The sequence below is a fragment of the Onychostoma macrolepis genome, chromosome 03 (genome assembly GCF_012432095.1).
Source record: "Onychostoma macrolepis isolate SWU-2019 chromosome 03, ASM1243209v1, whole genome shotgun sequence".
NCBI lineage: Eukaryota > Metazoa > Chordata > Actinopteri > Cypriniformes > Cyprinidae > Onychostoma > Onychostoma macrolepis.
The window spans coordinates 40352255-40368158 of NC_081157.1; the positions used below are offsets into that span (position 1 = coordinate 40352255).

A 15904-nucleotide genomic window follows, 5' to 3' on the forward strand; every position below is an offset into this window, starting at 1 on the left:
TATAATGCAATAGTGGGTTGGTTATGTAATATCGCAGAGTATATAAATAAGTAGACCAAAATATCTTCACCAGCCAGCAGTACCTATGAGAAAGCCTGTTTAATAAACATACTACCATTTGCTCTCACTAGGGAGCCAAAGCATGGCTTAAAATGATTTAAGTTCTGTTAAAATAATCTAAATTACATGCTAAATGCTAATAAATAGAAATAAGATGTATATTTTTTTAAATGTAATTTAAAAAAAATTATTACTACTACTTTTATTATAAACTTGACATTCCAAGTTTATGTTGATTAAACATTTTTGGAAAACAATCATATTTAGAGCATTTTATCATATTTAGAGCAAAATAGACCAGTGGAAATATTATAGCCTATAGTCTATATGAGGTCTCTATTATGAAAGGAAAAATAAGTGTGTGTTTTTGTGTTTGTGCTGTATGTAAAGCAAAGAGGGATGGTCATGAAATGGAGAATTTTGTTTCTGTATCAGTTGCACGTCAGTAAACGTCACACAACACACACATATACACACACACACAGTACAGGAATCACATAATTTAATACTTCATAATTTAAGACTTCATGCAGTTGAAGGTGAGATTTGATACAGATCAATGGTTGTAAAATGCACCTGTTTTCCTGGAACTCAGTGGTGTATATATCCTCATGGTTTCACACTCTCTTTCATCCAGCTACACAAAGTGACGTGACTACTCGGGTTTAATACTTTTCCTGTTTAATTTTAGAATGTAAATCCCCCGATTTTGCGCTTGGGATTGATTAAGGTGCATTTCTGGATTCTATTGCTGAGAAGAAATCTTGTCTGCGTCATAGTGTGCTGTTTTTCTGTGATGTGCATGTTGATCGTTTTATCTTTCCAAAAGTCTTGGGCTCTATCAAAACTTAATGTTCACATGAAGTAGTTTTAAAACAATAATGTCAAACCGTGACTACTCAGAACTAGATTCGAAATCCCTACATTGTTGCCATTTTCATGGATTATGTAAGGAGTGCTCGAGTAGACGTGTAAATGCTGAATCCGTGGTTCCATGTTCCCCTCCTGGTTTTGTGTTATATTTGGCATTAATTACCAGCCTTCTCAGAAGGCAAATGTACATGATCTCTTTGACCTTTGTATGTGACAAATATTCTCAAAGCTTTTAGGCTTGAACGTATAGGGCACACATGCTTCTGGTTCCCATAGTTATAATGTACTAAAAGAGAGACGCAATTAGAGACGTTCCCTGGGGTGGAACACAAAGCACAGACGTTGACCGATGATACTGGGGCGTGTGGACTTCCTCTCCCTCCTACTGGCCATTGGAACAGAGTATGCAGCCTATACTGGATGTTCACTTCATTAATTCTTAGTCTTTAAGATTGCAATTCATAATTCTCATGTTGTTTAAAGATCAAATGTTGATCGTCAATTGGCATTTGCTTTATATTGAATGGAATTTTTAAGTCTGAATTTTGAATTTACATTATTATTCAATTGCATTTATTGTTAATTAATGAGATTTAATTAATAAATGGTGTAATTTTAAGGTGCATGGTGGTGCAACAGTGGAACGCCAGAGAAACAAGTCTATAGATGGGCCTATACGTCCAGTAATTATAGATAGACTGTTTCCGTGGTTACATTTGTCACCATGGTTATGTATTACGATTCTCTTCCGATGACAGACAGCAGGATACCCATAGCTCAATAGCAAGATTTGTTATAAAACAGCATTTGAATATTTTATAATTGTAAAGTCATGAGCTTCACCTATTGCTCAAATTAGATTTCACTCTACTTTCTTTTTTAGTCATTTTTGTACTTAAATACAGTTGAGTATTAAGAGTGTGGAGATATTAATCATTGAATACTCGCACTTCACTCCCTCACATTACAATGACATTTGCTTCATGCTAGATTACACAGCTTCTGACAGAAAATGATTCATCTAAATGTGTTTTACTGTTGATGGATCAGTTTTTTTTTCCTTAGCTGTATCCTCATGCCATGCCAGTGTTGAATTAGTTTCCTGATTCTCTCTCTCCGTGTTTAAATTATGCAATTCAGTTACTTCATTCAGCTTGAGGTGAGATTTGATGCTTTATGGTTATACATTGCACCTATTTACCTGGAACTCATTGCTGCAAATAACCTCAAATCTAACATACATCTGCACAAAGTTACGCATCTGTGCTCGGGTTTATTACTTAGTTCTGTTCAATATTAGAATGTAAATCGTGCCGGTAGTTCTGATTGAGTAAGGTACACTTCTGGATCCTATTGCTGAGAAGAAGATTTGTATTGCGTTTCAGATTTTGAATTTCTGTGTTGTCTTTATCAGTATCACCACTTTTTCCCCTCTCTGCTGGAAAATCCAGATCTTGTCGTAGGTGGGTTTATATGGTATCTGGTCCAAGCTGATCATTAGTGGTTTTTAACTCACTCAAAAGCTGCTTGGTTGACCATGCATCTGGAAAACCTGCTGGTCTTGGTTATAACATGTTGTCAAGCTGGTTAGATACCTCTCTAGACCAGCAAAAAAAAACAGCTAGCATAATCCAAAAATCAGCTTGAGCACCTTAAACTGGTATGACCTGGTTTTTCCTGCAGGGCTAAGCTCATTTGCTATAAAGTACCTCACTGTTTTATATCTATCTTGCCGCCTTTTCTGAAGAGCTGAAATCACCGTGAGCTGACTCACTTTCACCCTCAGAAACCCAGCTGAAGAGGATATGAGGACGTGACCTGAAAACAGCCATGCGGCTGCATAAAATAGTGTGAATAATGACTCCATTTTCCTTTCATAACCAGACGGACTTTTAAAAACAATAAACTGTGCGACTGTGGGTTATATGATGGTTTCATGACGTAGTTTAGTGTGGTACTGTATTTTTGGAGAGGATGATGTCGAGAGGATCATCTTTTTTTCCTCTCTTCTCTGCGAAAGAGGATGACTTTGGCTATAATCTACCTTGATGAAACGTTTAATTTATTTAAATTATCTTATATAATGCCTTCTTTATTTAATCAGGCACACTTATTTGCCCCCACAGAGCAAAGTGATGGATGAGGTGAGTGGGAGAACGCTCTCTCCTTTGTTCCTCCTTTGTCTCTGGCTTTCGTTCTCACCTCTTCCATTCACTTTGCTCTAATTGTGAAAAGGAGCGAGATTGTCAAGATCACTAATTATCGTGTAAGATACCAGAGGTGGGTGGTTGGTGTTGGTCTGTTGTTAGTTGCTTGTTGAAATTAATTTCTGAAAGCTCTTAGGTTAAAAAAAACTACTTGCATAATTAAATGGATTTGTAGTATTATGCTCAACGTTTCAAATTTAGTGAATTTACTTGTCAAGACAAATTATATTGCTTTTCTTTACAAGGTGAAAATACTGATTCAAAAAAAAAAAAAGTTTTTTGCAGTGTGCCCTTAATCCAATACTGACTTTTCATTCTTTAACATCTACCATAGAAATAGCTTTTAGTATTGATCATTTCCTTTCACATTCGCAAGTGGGCAGCTGTTTTGATACTGAGGAAAGAAACACCAATAAAGAAAGGTCAAACTGAAGTTCATACCTCATAAAACACACACACACTAGCACAATGTAACTGTTGCTTTAGCAAAACATGTAATGTTGTAAATATCTTGTTTTAAAGCTTCAAAATTTGGCTACAACACGTAGAAATCCATAACTTATGGGTTTAATATGGCACTGAAGCAACATGAAACTGTTGTTTTTCCTCTGGCTGTCATTTGTAAGTATACAAGTGGTTTTATTCAAGGGTGTCTGGCCTGAGCATGAATGTTGAATGGTGGTTTGTTATGAAAAAAAAAAAAGTTTAACTGTATCCCATCATACCTTATCTTTCATTCATCCACTCACACAGTATATATTTTCTACTCGCTTTCTAATACTGAATAAATAGCTTTGTGTCTTTGCTATTTGCTAGCCTGGGAACCATTTTGCTCATTGTCAGTTAGCAGTAAATCAGCGTCTGTGTAGGTGTTAATTATCTTTCACACACCTCTAAAGTAGTACCTCATTACACGGTAAAAATAAAACTACCAGACATTGCAGTGTTTGCTCTGACGTAAAGGGAAAAGTATCAGTTGAATATGGAGAGCATGATGGATAAATGTCTTCAAGTCACTTTATTGCTGTAAATCACATCAAAACAAGTGTATCATGTTCTACTCTATATCAAAGCGAACACACTAGTGGTTGACAACCTATTTTGTGCAAATTCTGTTAACAAGAGAGAGATTTAGTCAATATGGCACCCAGGCTAGCTTAGTATTGCATAATGATACTACTTAAAGCTATCACTTCAAACTACAGTATGAAACATATAATCAGATTTCAAGTTTTCCTACAGGAAGGCCTCGCTTTTCCAACAACTACAAAAAGCACTTTCTTTTCCTGACCTGCCCCAAACTACAGCATGGCTCTAGGACAGTGGGTCAAGGTTTCATATGGCACTTGCATTGCTCTGTAGCTAACCGTTACAACCGACACTAGAAGAATAGGCTGAATCTACAATAAAGCAAAGTCTTTAAGGTGACAATCAAGGGTCATATTTCGGATTCTTTGTGATATGACCTCTGATCGAAGTTCAGATTGGCTGAAAGGGTCTCTAGCTCAGTCCCCCTCTCACCCCTGTCCTCTTCTTGCTCCTCTTCATCCCTACTAATGAAGGCTAACTCGTTCTCATAGCAGAAGTTGGCAGCGGACTCCAAGGACTTGTTCTCCTCCATGTCTTTGGCACTGCAACGTGGCGTGGAGGGAACCTCGTAGGTCTTATGAAAGTGCGAATAGTCCACCTTATACTGGCTGCGTTCCTCAAACACCACGGGCTCAAAACGATGGCCCCATAAGATCTCGCTGGCCAGGTAGGAGCTGCGCACCTGAGCAGTCATCGCAGTCGCCTCGACCATCCCTTCCAGTATGACCACAATCTCAAAATCGGATGTCTCCAGGTCCTGCTTGCTGATTCCATACAGAGGACTCTCCTCGTTTATCTCGTGGAGGATGGTGAGAGGAGCAACCAAGAAGATGCGGTCGAGACCTTGGTCGTAACCCACATTGATGTCGATCTGATCGAGAGGTATGTACTCGCCCTCTTCTGTGATTCGGGGCTTAATAAGCTGCGCCCGCACATGAGCCTCTACGATGTGACTTTTCCTCAAGTTCCCAACCCGCCACATGAGGCACAGCTTCCCATCGCGCATTGCGATGACAGCATTGTGTGAGAACAGTATCGTTTCTGCCCGTTTCTTAGGTCGCGCCATTTTGGCCATGATGGCACCGATCATGAAAGAGTCAATGATGCAACCCACGATGGACTGGAAGACGACCATGAACACCGCTAAGGGACACTCCTCGGTTACGCAGCGGAATCCGTAGCCGATTGTTGTTTGCGTCTCAACTGAGAACAGAAATGCTGCAACAAAGCTGTTGACCTGCATAACACATGGTGTGAAGTCATCTTTAATGGGCCGGTCTAAGTCACCGTGGATAAGAGCAATAAGCCAGAAGGCGAAACCAAACGCAAGCCAGGACAGGACAAATGCAAGAGAGAAAAGGACAAACATCCAGCGCCAACGGATGTCCACACAGGTGGTGAAGATGTCGGCGAGGTAGCGCTGAGATTGCTCGTCCATGTGAGCGAAACTGACGTTGCACTGGCCTGTCTTGTTTACGAAGCGGCTCCGCACCTTCCGGCGCGTCTGGATCTTGCCATTACCAAAGCCATTGCCGAGGGCGGGCATGTTGCCGTGCTGGTACACGTCCTCCTCCGACGATGACACGGTGTTGTAGCGGTGGGGCTTGCCCACACTCATGCCACTCTGCCCAACCAGAACCAGTCCGTAAGTGAGCGAGAGTAGCAAAGCAGCTCTGGATCAGTTTGCGTTGCCTGAAGATGAAGCAAAACATAAGATCAGTCATGCAGTCTTCATTGTATATGGTTATGCTCATATGTTTACAACCCCCTTGCAGAATGTTTTTTGTTTTTTTAGTAAATGGTCATACTTTTATTTTAAGGTCCAATTCTCACTATTAACAAACCATTAACTACGACTTTTGCCTAAAAAAACTCCTAATATGCTGCTTATTAATTGTTAGTAAGGTGGTTGTTAAAGGGATAGTTCACCCAAAAATGAAAATTTGATGTTGATCTGCTTACCCCCAGGGCATCCAAGATGTAGGTGACTGTTTCTTCAGTAGAACACAAACGAAGATTTTAAACTCAAACCGTTGCAGTCTGTCAGTCCTATAATGCAAGTCAATGGGCACACAATCTTTGAGAGTAAAAAAAAAAACATGCACAGACAAATCCAAATGAAACCCTGTGGCTCGTGACGATACACTGATGTCCTAAGACACGAAACGATCGGTTTGTGCGAGAAACTGAACAGTATTTTTATCATTTTTTACCTCTAATACACCACTATGTCCAACTGCCCTGAGTGCGTGCACGGCATCCGGTCGTTGGACATAGTGGTGTATTAGAGGTAAAAAATGTTAAAAATACTGTTCAGTTTCTCGCACAAACCGATCGTTTTGTGTCTTAGGACATCAGTGTATCGTCACGAGCCGCAGGGTTTCATTTGGATTTGTCTGTGCATGTTTTTTTTTTTACTCTCAAAGATTGTGTGCCCATTGACTTGCATTATAGGACTGACAGACTGCAACGGTTTGAGTTTAAAATCTTCATTGTGTTCTACTGAAGAAACAAAGTCACCTACTGTACATCTTGGATGTCCTGGGGGTAAGCAGATCAACATCAAATTTTCATTTTTGGGTGAGCTATCCTTTTAAGTTGAGGTATTGGGTAGTATTAAGGATGTAGAATATGGTCATGCAGAATATGTGCTTTATAAGTACTAATAAACAGCCAATATTTTAATAATAGGCATGCTGATAAGCAACTAGTAAACAGTGAGAATTGGTCCCTATACTAAAGTGTTACCAAATAAATTGGATAAAATCTTATCCCTCTTATTTGGTAGTGCCCTAAAAGGGTTGCATAACACACATTTAAGTAAATTCCATCGATAAAATGCATTTACAGAAATCAAAAGAAATTTTTAAAGTTTCTTAATATTTTGTTTAATAACCTTTTATTAAAATTGATGTTTATTCAATACACACATTTTATTGATCAAAAGTGACAGTAAAGTCATTTACAAAAGATTTCTGAAGGATCATGTGACACTGAAGACTGAAGTAATGGCTGATGAAAATTCAGCTTTGCCATCTAAAGAATAAATGACACTTTAAAATACATTAAAATAGGAAAGCTTTTTAACTTTTAAAAATATTTCACAATATTACTGTTTTTACAGTCATTTGATCAAATAAATGCAACCTTAGTGAGCATAAGAGACTTTACTAAACCATTTTAAAAATCCACATTCTGATATATGTAAAATTTTATTAAAAATTATTTAATAAAATGTAAAACTAATGCAATAAACCATGGGAGGTGGTTAGAGGTGTTATTTGGGAAGACGTAAAGCAGGGCGCGACAAATCCCCGACAGAAAACTGCTGACTCGCTCTATTTATGGCTGACACGCAGTTCAAATGATTTGCAATGCTTTGTCGCGTCCAGATGTGACGGCAAAAACAATGCAAGTGTGAAGTAATGAAAAGTGGACACGGAAAATAGATGATTCAAATGTGGATGGACTGAACCGTTTTGAGTGAGTGATACCGTCTTTATTATGGAAATTGGTTCTTAGTGAGTTCACAGTTTTAACGTAAGTTTGCTTTAATTTATTTTCAAGATCTGACGTAAAATATCTATTGTTGCTTTCACAATGGCTATAAACCTCAAGCAAAATAAAATTCAAACTCACATTAGACACTTTTAACAGTGAATAAAGCACATAATCACTGTCATATTTTGTATGTTCCTGCCGCGAAAAAAAAAACCATTTCTAAAATAGAATTCCGTGTCACGTGACGCTGTCGCGGGTGGTTAGGACAAAAATTACATTGAAAAGATACTTTTTTATTCCACCCTCCCCCCTAAGTGTAAAATCTAAGTGTAAAAATATTAATGCTGACAGATCTAATAATTGAATCTGCAATTAGTGAAAGTGGAGAGAAGAGATCCAGTCTGGAGATGAATAGGAACATTTGAATGGCAGACATGGAGATCCAGATTTTTTGTTTGTTCATTTGTTTTTAATATTCAACAGGTAAAGTTCTTCTGTATCTAAATGCAAAAATGTTCATAATTGTTTGAATAAAAAAAAAAAAGTTTTAACAAAAGCAACAGTAATATAATAATTGTAGTAATAAGAATATATATATATTTATATATATAGGTCAGTGGCCCTTGGCTTGGTATTGTTGGCAGAAATCGGCCCTCGGCGAAAACTAATTGAGGAACCCTGACTTAAAGCCTCCATGGTAAAATCACTGTAACACATTAAGCCACCTGAGGCCCTGTGACACAGGGCCTCAGGTGGCTTAATGCTTTTAGAAGATGGCAGTATGATGACAAATGGCAACAAATATCAGGATCTATTAATAATAATTAAAATAAACAACCCCTTTAAAAAGTATTTTAGTTGATTGTTCTAACTGTAGATCGTTTATGGTATAACATCTTGGCACATTAATATAAAACATGAGGTTACAGTAGTCTGTGTCTGCATTTTTATTTTTATCTTTGAATGTGTTTCATCCAATCAGAATTTTGAGTCCGAACTCTCCGTTTTATAAATACATTTTCTAGTATTTAAACATCAAAAGTCAATGAAAGGGAAACCTAAATGATGCAGGCCAAAATAGTCCCAAAATAAATCTTCTGAATTCTCACTGCAGCTAAAAATGTGTGTTACTCCATTGCGTGAGTGTGTGCAAAAGTGCTACTCTGTAAGTGTGAGTGAGGAAAGAGCAGATGTGCAGATCCGTCGTCTTGTTTTTTTTTTTTCACAGCAGATGTAGCTAATTAAAGTAATTTCACACTTTTGCTGCGAAACTCCGCACCTTTGCGCAGTGAAGTGCTGAAGTGTGCACATCTCATAGGCCGAGAGGAGCTGGACTATGGGCTTTATTGTTATGGTTATCATGATTATCATTATCCGAATTTTCTCACTGCACTTTTTTTTTTTTGACAGAGCTCTGAGCTGGGAGCTGCCAGTGGGGTCCAGATTTAGGCGTCTAGCCAGCGCCTGTGTCAAGTGATCTGTCTTTCTAATAATAGATGCCTGTCTCAGTGCGCCTACTGCACGCACACACACACTTGCAAGAATCTGCGCTCCAAGACATACTGTACTGACAGAGAGACGTCAAAACACACAAACTTCACATGCACATGCACACGCACACACACTCACACTCTCACACACTGGGGGCTGGGTAGTGTCAGGTGCTGCTATATTGGTGAGTGCAAATAGCTAAGAAGCTGCAGATTCAACGAGAGTGATAATGAGAAAAACATATCATTTTCTTCATGCATACCCATGATTACACAAAAATGCAGCATAATTCTACAATACTCTAAACTAAAAGAATCGCATGAAAAACTGGGATATAGAGGTTTCCATGGAAACCTGTCTGGTAGAAATTTTGTGTGTAGGTGTGTGTGTTTGTTTGAGGGGTGACTGTCGGCTTCATGCGGTGGTATTTTAGTCATCATCCAGGTGGCCAATCACTCCAAATTGAGAAGAAGAGACGAGAGAGAGACAGTTGAGCACTTAATAAGTTTTTCAATGATAGCCGTGAGAATATAAAGTAGATTTCCAGTCGAGGGGAGACAGTGGGGTCGGCATCTTCACTACGTCCTGATGTGATGTCAGCTAATTCCAATCTAAATGTCAGCAGATCCAGTGACCACTTAGTGGTTCGATAGCAGTACTATGAGTAAAGATAAACTAATCCAAGTTCTGTGATAGCTAAAGGTGAAAACTAACAAACACAGTATGTCTGCTCCTATTTTATCAATTTTTCTTTTCTCTTTGCTCATTTTAATGACACTTGAGTTTTCGAGACCCACTGAATTTCTTGAGATTTCCAGTAGTTCTGAAATGAAATGAAATTACATATATAAAATATCCAAATGTAATTTTAAATCTAAAATATATTCGAAATGAAATTATATCTGTATCATATTTCTATTTTATCATATATGTGTGTGTGTGTGTGTGTGTGTGAATAATTATATATATATATATATAATAATTTGAAGATTTATTTGAAATACAAATATGAATAAAACATTTATTAATTTATAATAAGTTTCCTATTTATTTTATGCACTAAGCATTTTGCGCTAAAACGAAAATTTCAAAATGATCTCTGCTCTGAACCCTCAAATATGCAGTGAACATTTTGCACAAAAAAATGCCATAAATTGGGTTCCTTTGCACCAATAAAAATATTAATTGTGAAAAGGTTTTGTACTTTGTTGCATTCAGAAAGAATTTTGGGTAAAGATGTTTTCTGATATACAAAAGATGATCTCGCTTATGGGCATCTGACGTAAATACCTGTGCCCTATGGCGGTGGTCGATGGAAACTTCATCTGAAGAGAACATTCTGTTTCCTTTTTGCTTTTCATGCACACTTAGAACCAAAAGGGACAGCTGTCAATTTAATCCCTGAGCGTAATTAACATATTCTACCCATCCCACAGCTCCTCCAGTCCCGAAATGGCAAATATGATGAGGAATTAAAGTGATGACAGATTGTAAGAACTTTGACAGGCAGTTGACAGACTTCAGATATTACTCCACCAAACATTTCCACAGCCCCTGAAGAGCTGCATCAGTCTCCTTTAATAAACTTTATGAACTTCGACTCGTATCACCATCGCCATATGCGCAGTGCTGAAATGGAGTTGCGTCTAGACTTTTTTTGCCGTAAGAACGTTTGCATGATTTGATTTGTTTTGGCATGCTATATCCATCCAAACAGGTGCCTGTGTGTTGAACGTACAGCCTTTACACAATCAGGAATTGAATTACGCTGCCCGTATCTATATTTAGACTTCATTTGAATTTCCATTGAAATGCATGCATGATTTTTCTCATAGAGCTTTAAAATCAAACAAGAGCTCAACATGTGCAGACATTCCAGCATTCAGGGGACATCCATCATTGTGGGAATGCTGTCTTGGGTGTGACAGTCCCCTCACTGATTTGATGACACACAGTGGAAAGTACAGAATATGCAATGATGATCACCATCACCTTCTCATTATGACTCTATTCATGTGAGGCACATTAAAGACACCAGAACGTTCGCAGACATAAAAGAAAAAAACGCCTACAGGTTGCAGAAAATACCTGTAGACTGTCCATGTGAGTGAGACAGAGCTGACAGAAGCTGAAATAATACAAACACATTCTGCTTACCTTTTTTCTTCCCTTTGTGTGCATGGAAATATACAAGAAAGAGATCTGAAGTTGAGCTAAAGCATGATTCCACTGAGTTCCTCACAGTTCCTCTTCAGGAAAAATCACCGTTTTAAAGAAAAAAAGGGATCCTGACTGTCCAGCGAGGTCCTCATCTTTAGCGTCACATACACAGATGGAAACTCGCACACATGTACGCATGTATTCGAAGGAGGTTCTTATCTAAAGGCTGCAGATTATAAGCTAACAGCCTCAGAATGTTCCGTTAACGTTCCCTAGCGTTGATCCGACGTTCCAGTAATCTTCCTTGGTCATCCCTGAGGGTCTGGCATGTCCAGTGATTCCCTAATGTTTCAGTGCGACACCTCGCCAATGATTCTCTCTTTGAACGTTTAAAACACTGCTCACTCTCTCCTTTTTTCTCTCTCTCACCCTTGTCTGCTATCTGATCTTTGCTGCAGTTTTTCACACTCTCTCGCTCTCTCGTTTGCTCCCTCTCTCTCTCTCTGAAGTTGGCATTTGCAGGGACCACGGTCTCACCGATGCTACCTCAAACACAGAGCTCTTGAAAAGCAGCCTGGTGTTCATGCTCAAACCCAAAATAAGTACATTTTACTGCCCTCTACGTCGGCTGAATACATTACAGACTGACAAATGGCAAAAAAAATCCTTTGTGTTTGAGGGTTTTGTGTGGTTTCTGTTAGTTGGGAACACGGATTCGTGCGCACTGTTTTTCATAGTGTTTGCATAAGGTTAGTGTATGTGTGTGTGAACATGCTCTCAGATGAATAATCGTTTTTAAGAGGCTGGCTCTTTGGTTTGGGTTGCACATGCAAGGATGGTGACAGAACCAGGACATTTGCCTCTACAAATAAACACAAACGAACACACGAATACGCTCATCTGTCATGCCTGGTCACGCTGGCTAATTAATCTGACTCCTACCTGTGTGCATGTGTATGTTGCTTTATAAGTGTCTATGAGAAAGATTCTGCCAACTACTGCCATATAGATAGATAGATAGGTAGATAGAGTCATGTGTTGACCTCTCATCGTTAACATACTAAGGCGCCCTGGCTGTGATGTCAGCTTGGGTTGCAGTGGCTTGTCCTGATACTGTTTCATGTTTTGCATTGGTTGCTATGTTTGGAACTGTTCTACAAGGACTGCTATTGATCTGTTATTGAGTGAAGAGTTGACTGAAGTTTACTGTAAACAACAGTCCAAATGAATCTGTGTGGAGTAATGGATGGAATGTGAATTGAACAGAAATGACTTGCTTTACTATATTTTACAATACAATATACAATATTGTGAAATATTATTACAATTTAAAATAAGTGTTTTCTATATTTAATGTATTTTTAAATTTGATTTATTCCTGTGATGGAAAATCTGAATTTTCAGCAGTTATTACGCCAGTCTTCAGTGTCACATGATCCTTCAGAAATCATTTTAATATGCTGATTTGCTGCTCAAGAAGTAATTTCTTATTATTATCAATGTTGTTTGCTGCTCGATTTTTTTGTGGAAACCATGATACAGTACATTTTTGTTCAGGTTTCTTTAATGAATAGTATGTTTTTAACATTACAAATCTTTACTGTAACGTATGATCAATTAAATGCATCCTTGTTAAATAAAATTTCTTTCCATAAAAAAAAAAAAAAAATTCCTGAATTCAAACATTTGAATGGTATAGTGTTAGGAGTGTTTCACAGTCGAATCGGAATTTTCAAATCTTGCCGATAGTCGACTGATAGTCGAATCATATGTTTGGGGGCGGGGCAAAATACATTACCAAGAGTCAAGTCAGACATTGGACAGTCATAATTACTGACGTTAACACACAGGGAAAATGTAACGGACGTCTCGCAGATACAAAAATAACGTTTTATGTTTTAATTAAAATATTATTTATCTCATTATAATGTTATGTATATGGCAGTAGAACAATGTTCTGCATTTCTGTTTTGAGCTGCACGCGCTGAAGATGACCAGTAGAATGAAGCATTTGATAGCAGGTTTTTAATCAACGGGATTTCATCATTTATCTCATATAGAATACGGTTCGTTATTTATACAACATAATGTCAATATTACGAATTATAGACTATCTGCACAAAATGTCCCGAATGCACGTGATGATCGTGTCTGCGCGGCTCTGAATGAACTCATTTTGTGAACAGTTCTTCACACAACATCGCCACTGCAACTAAACTCTAAAAATCCACAGCGGTTTATTATAATAGTGTTCTCATTATAATGCTATATGACAGTCCCAGTCATAGTTATTAATATTCTGCATTTTTGTTTGTAGCCTACTGCTCGCGCTGCGCGCTGAAGATATAATCACCGTACACTATAAAAAATAAGTGTAATTTTAACTGTAAAATGTTGTAAAAAACGCTACTGACAAAAACTGTTAATATGTTAACAGTGAGTTCCTGTACTATATACACGGAAAAACTGTAAAAGATCTAACCAGACATTTCATGTAATTTACAGTAAAATGCTGTTAATTGTACAGTTGTTAGAAGTAAAAATAACAAATCAATGTATAATTTAGTCAAAATCTGTAAACTGATATTCCCAGAATTCCCTGCGTGACACTCCACATTTGAAAGTATTTTGTTTAAATAATCATGTTTTTTAATAGTTTTTGTTATCAGTTATGTACAGTTTGGCTTTATGTTTCATCTTCTGTTGTTTAATGAAAGTTTAGTGCATTATTTAAGTATCATGTGCGTTACCATGATGGTGTTTTGTGTTTGCATGAACGACCCTGTGCACCTTCTATGTATTAGTATACACTTCTGCTTGTGGTGAAGCTGCCTGTGATGAGCTTTGATTCTTCATGTGGCTTTCTCTTTTACCACCTGCATTATTATGGTGGTTGTCAGTATGTTAAAGGTACAAAACAGATTTTATTAGCAGTGTGTGTTGTTGAATTTAGTGGTTTACATTCAAATATCCCTGTTTGTGAATTACAGTTTTATACTGTAAATTTTACAGTTTTGTTCTGTAAATGTGTTTACATTTTTTCTGTATTTTTTACAAAATGATTCTGGCAACCACAGCTGCCAGAATTATTTTGTAAAAACTACGGAATTTTTTTTACAGTGTTGTACTATGAAGCGCTTTATTGCGTAACTCAACCAAATGCATCTTATACTAGATAAATAATATATACACCACGATATATATAAACCGACTGAAATATTTTGAAATCACTTATACCCTACTTTATCGAAAAAGTCTTTCACTCTGTCTTGTTAAATATTTAAATCATTGCCGCCAAGATGTTGGATTACGTGAAACAATCTGGTTGGATTTATTCACGCACGTTAAAAATATTTATTAAAAGCTTCTTTCTTTTCAGATTCTTATTTACAACATTATCTTAATAGGCTGTATATTAACTTATTGGGAGAAAATAGTTCTATGTGAAATCAGACAATGAACACCCCCATATAGCCAAAATGGCATGATCATAACCCCCGCGAATATTTGACTGTGAGATTGGTATCGAATCGGGCTCCTGCTGTCGAAGCATCGACTATTCGGGGTCACCCCTATAGTGTATGACTGAACTGAGTTGTCTTGTAAGTTTGATCTTTGATCTTTAGAAATAAATTATTTACAAAAATAATGCAACTAATTCAATTTTTTTTTTGAAAAATGTTAGGAATATTATTTGTGAAGAAAAAATATTTTAGATTTGACTGTGATTTAACCAGCCTGTGGTTTGTGACGTCATACTATTTTTTGCATGCTGACTAATTGAGTCTAATTGAGTACCATTATTAGCGTGTCTGCCTCTTAATTATTCCTGTACAGTTAATTGAATACTGATAATTATAACTAATGGGTTTGGACTGTAAACCCCCCATGTGTATTATTTGCATTACATTTGCATCATAAATTATTTCCCTCTTACAGTTTATAATTCATTCTCTTCTTTTTTGTTGTTGTTGTTGTTGTTGTTGTCCTTGATCAGTTATTGGCTCCCAGATTTCTACAATTTTGCCTTATAGAGCCTCTGTGGTTATTGAGAAAAAGTGGCATTATTTACACATCTTTCTCCTGTTGAACAGAAAAGATGAATTTTTGAGGAAAGTCCAGGCTGTTCTTTTTCAATACATTGAAAAAGAATGAGGGCTAGAGATATCACACTCTAAACAGCATCATAAAGGTACACAGAAAAAGGTTGTAAAACAAACACTGGAGTATGTTTTACAGTAAAATATTATTTCACATTTTCTGCTTCAAATATTTTTAATTAAAGGTTTACTTTCCATTTATTTATGTTTTTTTTTTTTTTTGTGAAATTTACTAACAATCTCTAAGTTGAAACTGTCTTTTTCATTGGATTATAAAAGTTGTTCACACAACTTGTGCACTATATTCCAAACCCAAAATCATAACTTCGTCTGAGGAACAAACCAAAATTTAAGTAATCAAAATGCACACAATTTTAAATGGCCATCAATGGAGAAACACTTTTTGCATGCAGAATGGTGCAG

General features: G+C 37.2%; 1 protein-coding gene across 1 annotated transcript; it reads right to left on the reverse strand.

The window, feature by feature from the left end:
* Positions 1–586: 586 nt before the first annotated feature.
* On the reverse strand, positions 587–12241 carry kcnj12b (potassium inwardly rectifying channel subfamily J member 12b). Its single transcript, XM_058770013.1, has 2 exons — positions 11379–12241; positions 587–5921 (listed from the first exon to the last, which is right to left on the reverse strand). The coding sequence occupies exon 2, from the start codon at positions 5845–5847 to the stop codon at positions 4579–4581; it is 1269 nt and encodes a 422-aa protein (XP_058625996.1). The 5' UTR covers positions 5848–5921; positions 11379–12241; the 3' UTR covers positions 587–4578.
* Positions 12242–15904: the final 3663 nt, after the last annotated feature.

Bases quoted from the DNA above. Each gene is read 5' to 3' on its own strand.
- kcnj12b (XM_058770013.1), bottom strand. From the start codon at position 5,847: ATGAGTGTGGGCAAGCCCCACCGCTACAACACCGTGTCATCGTCGGAG.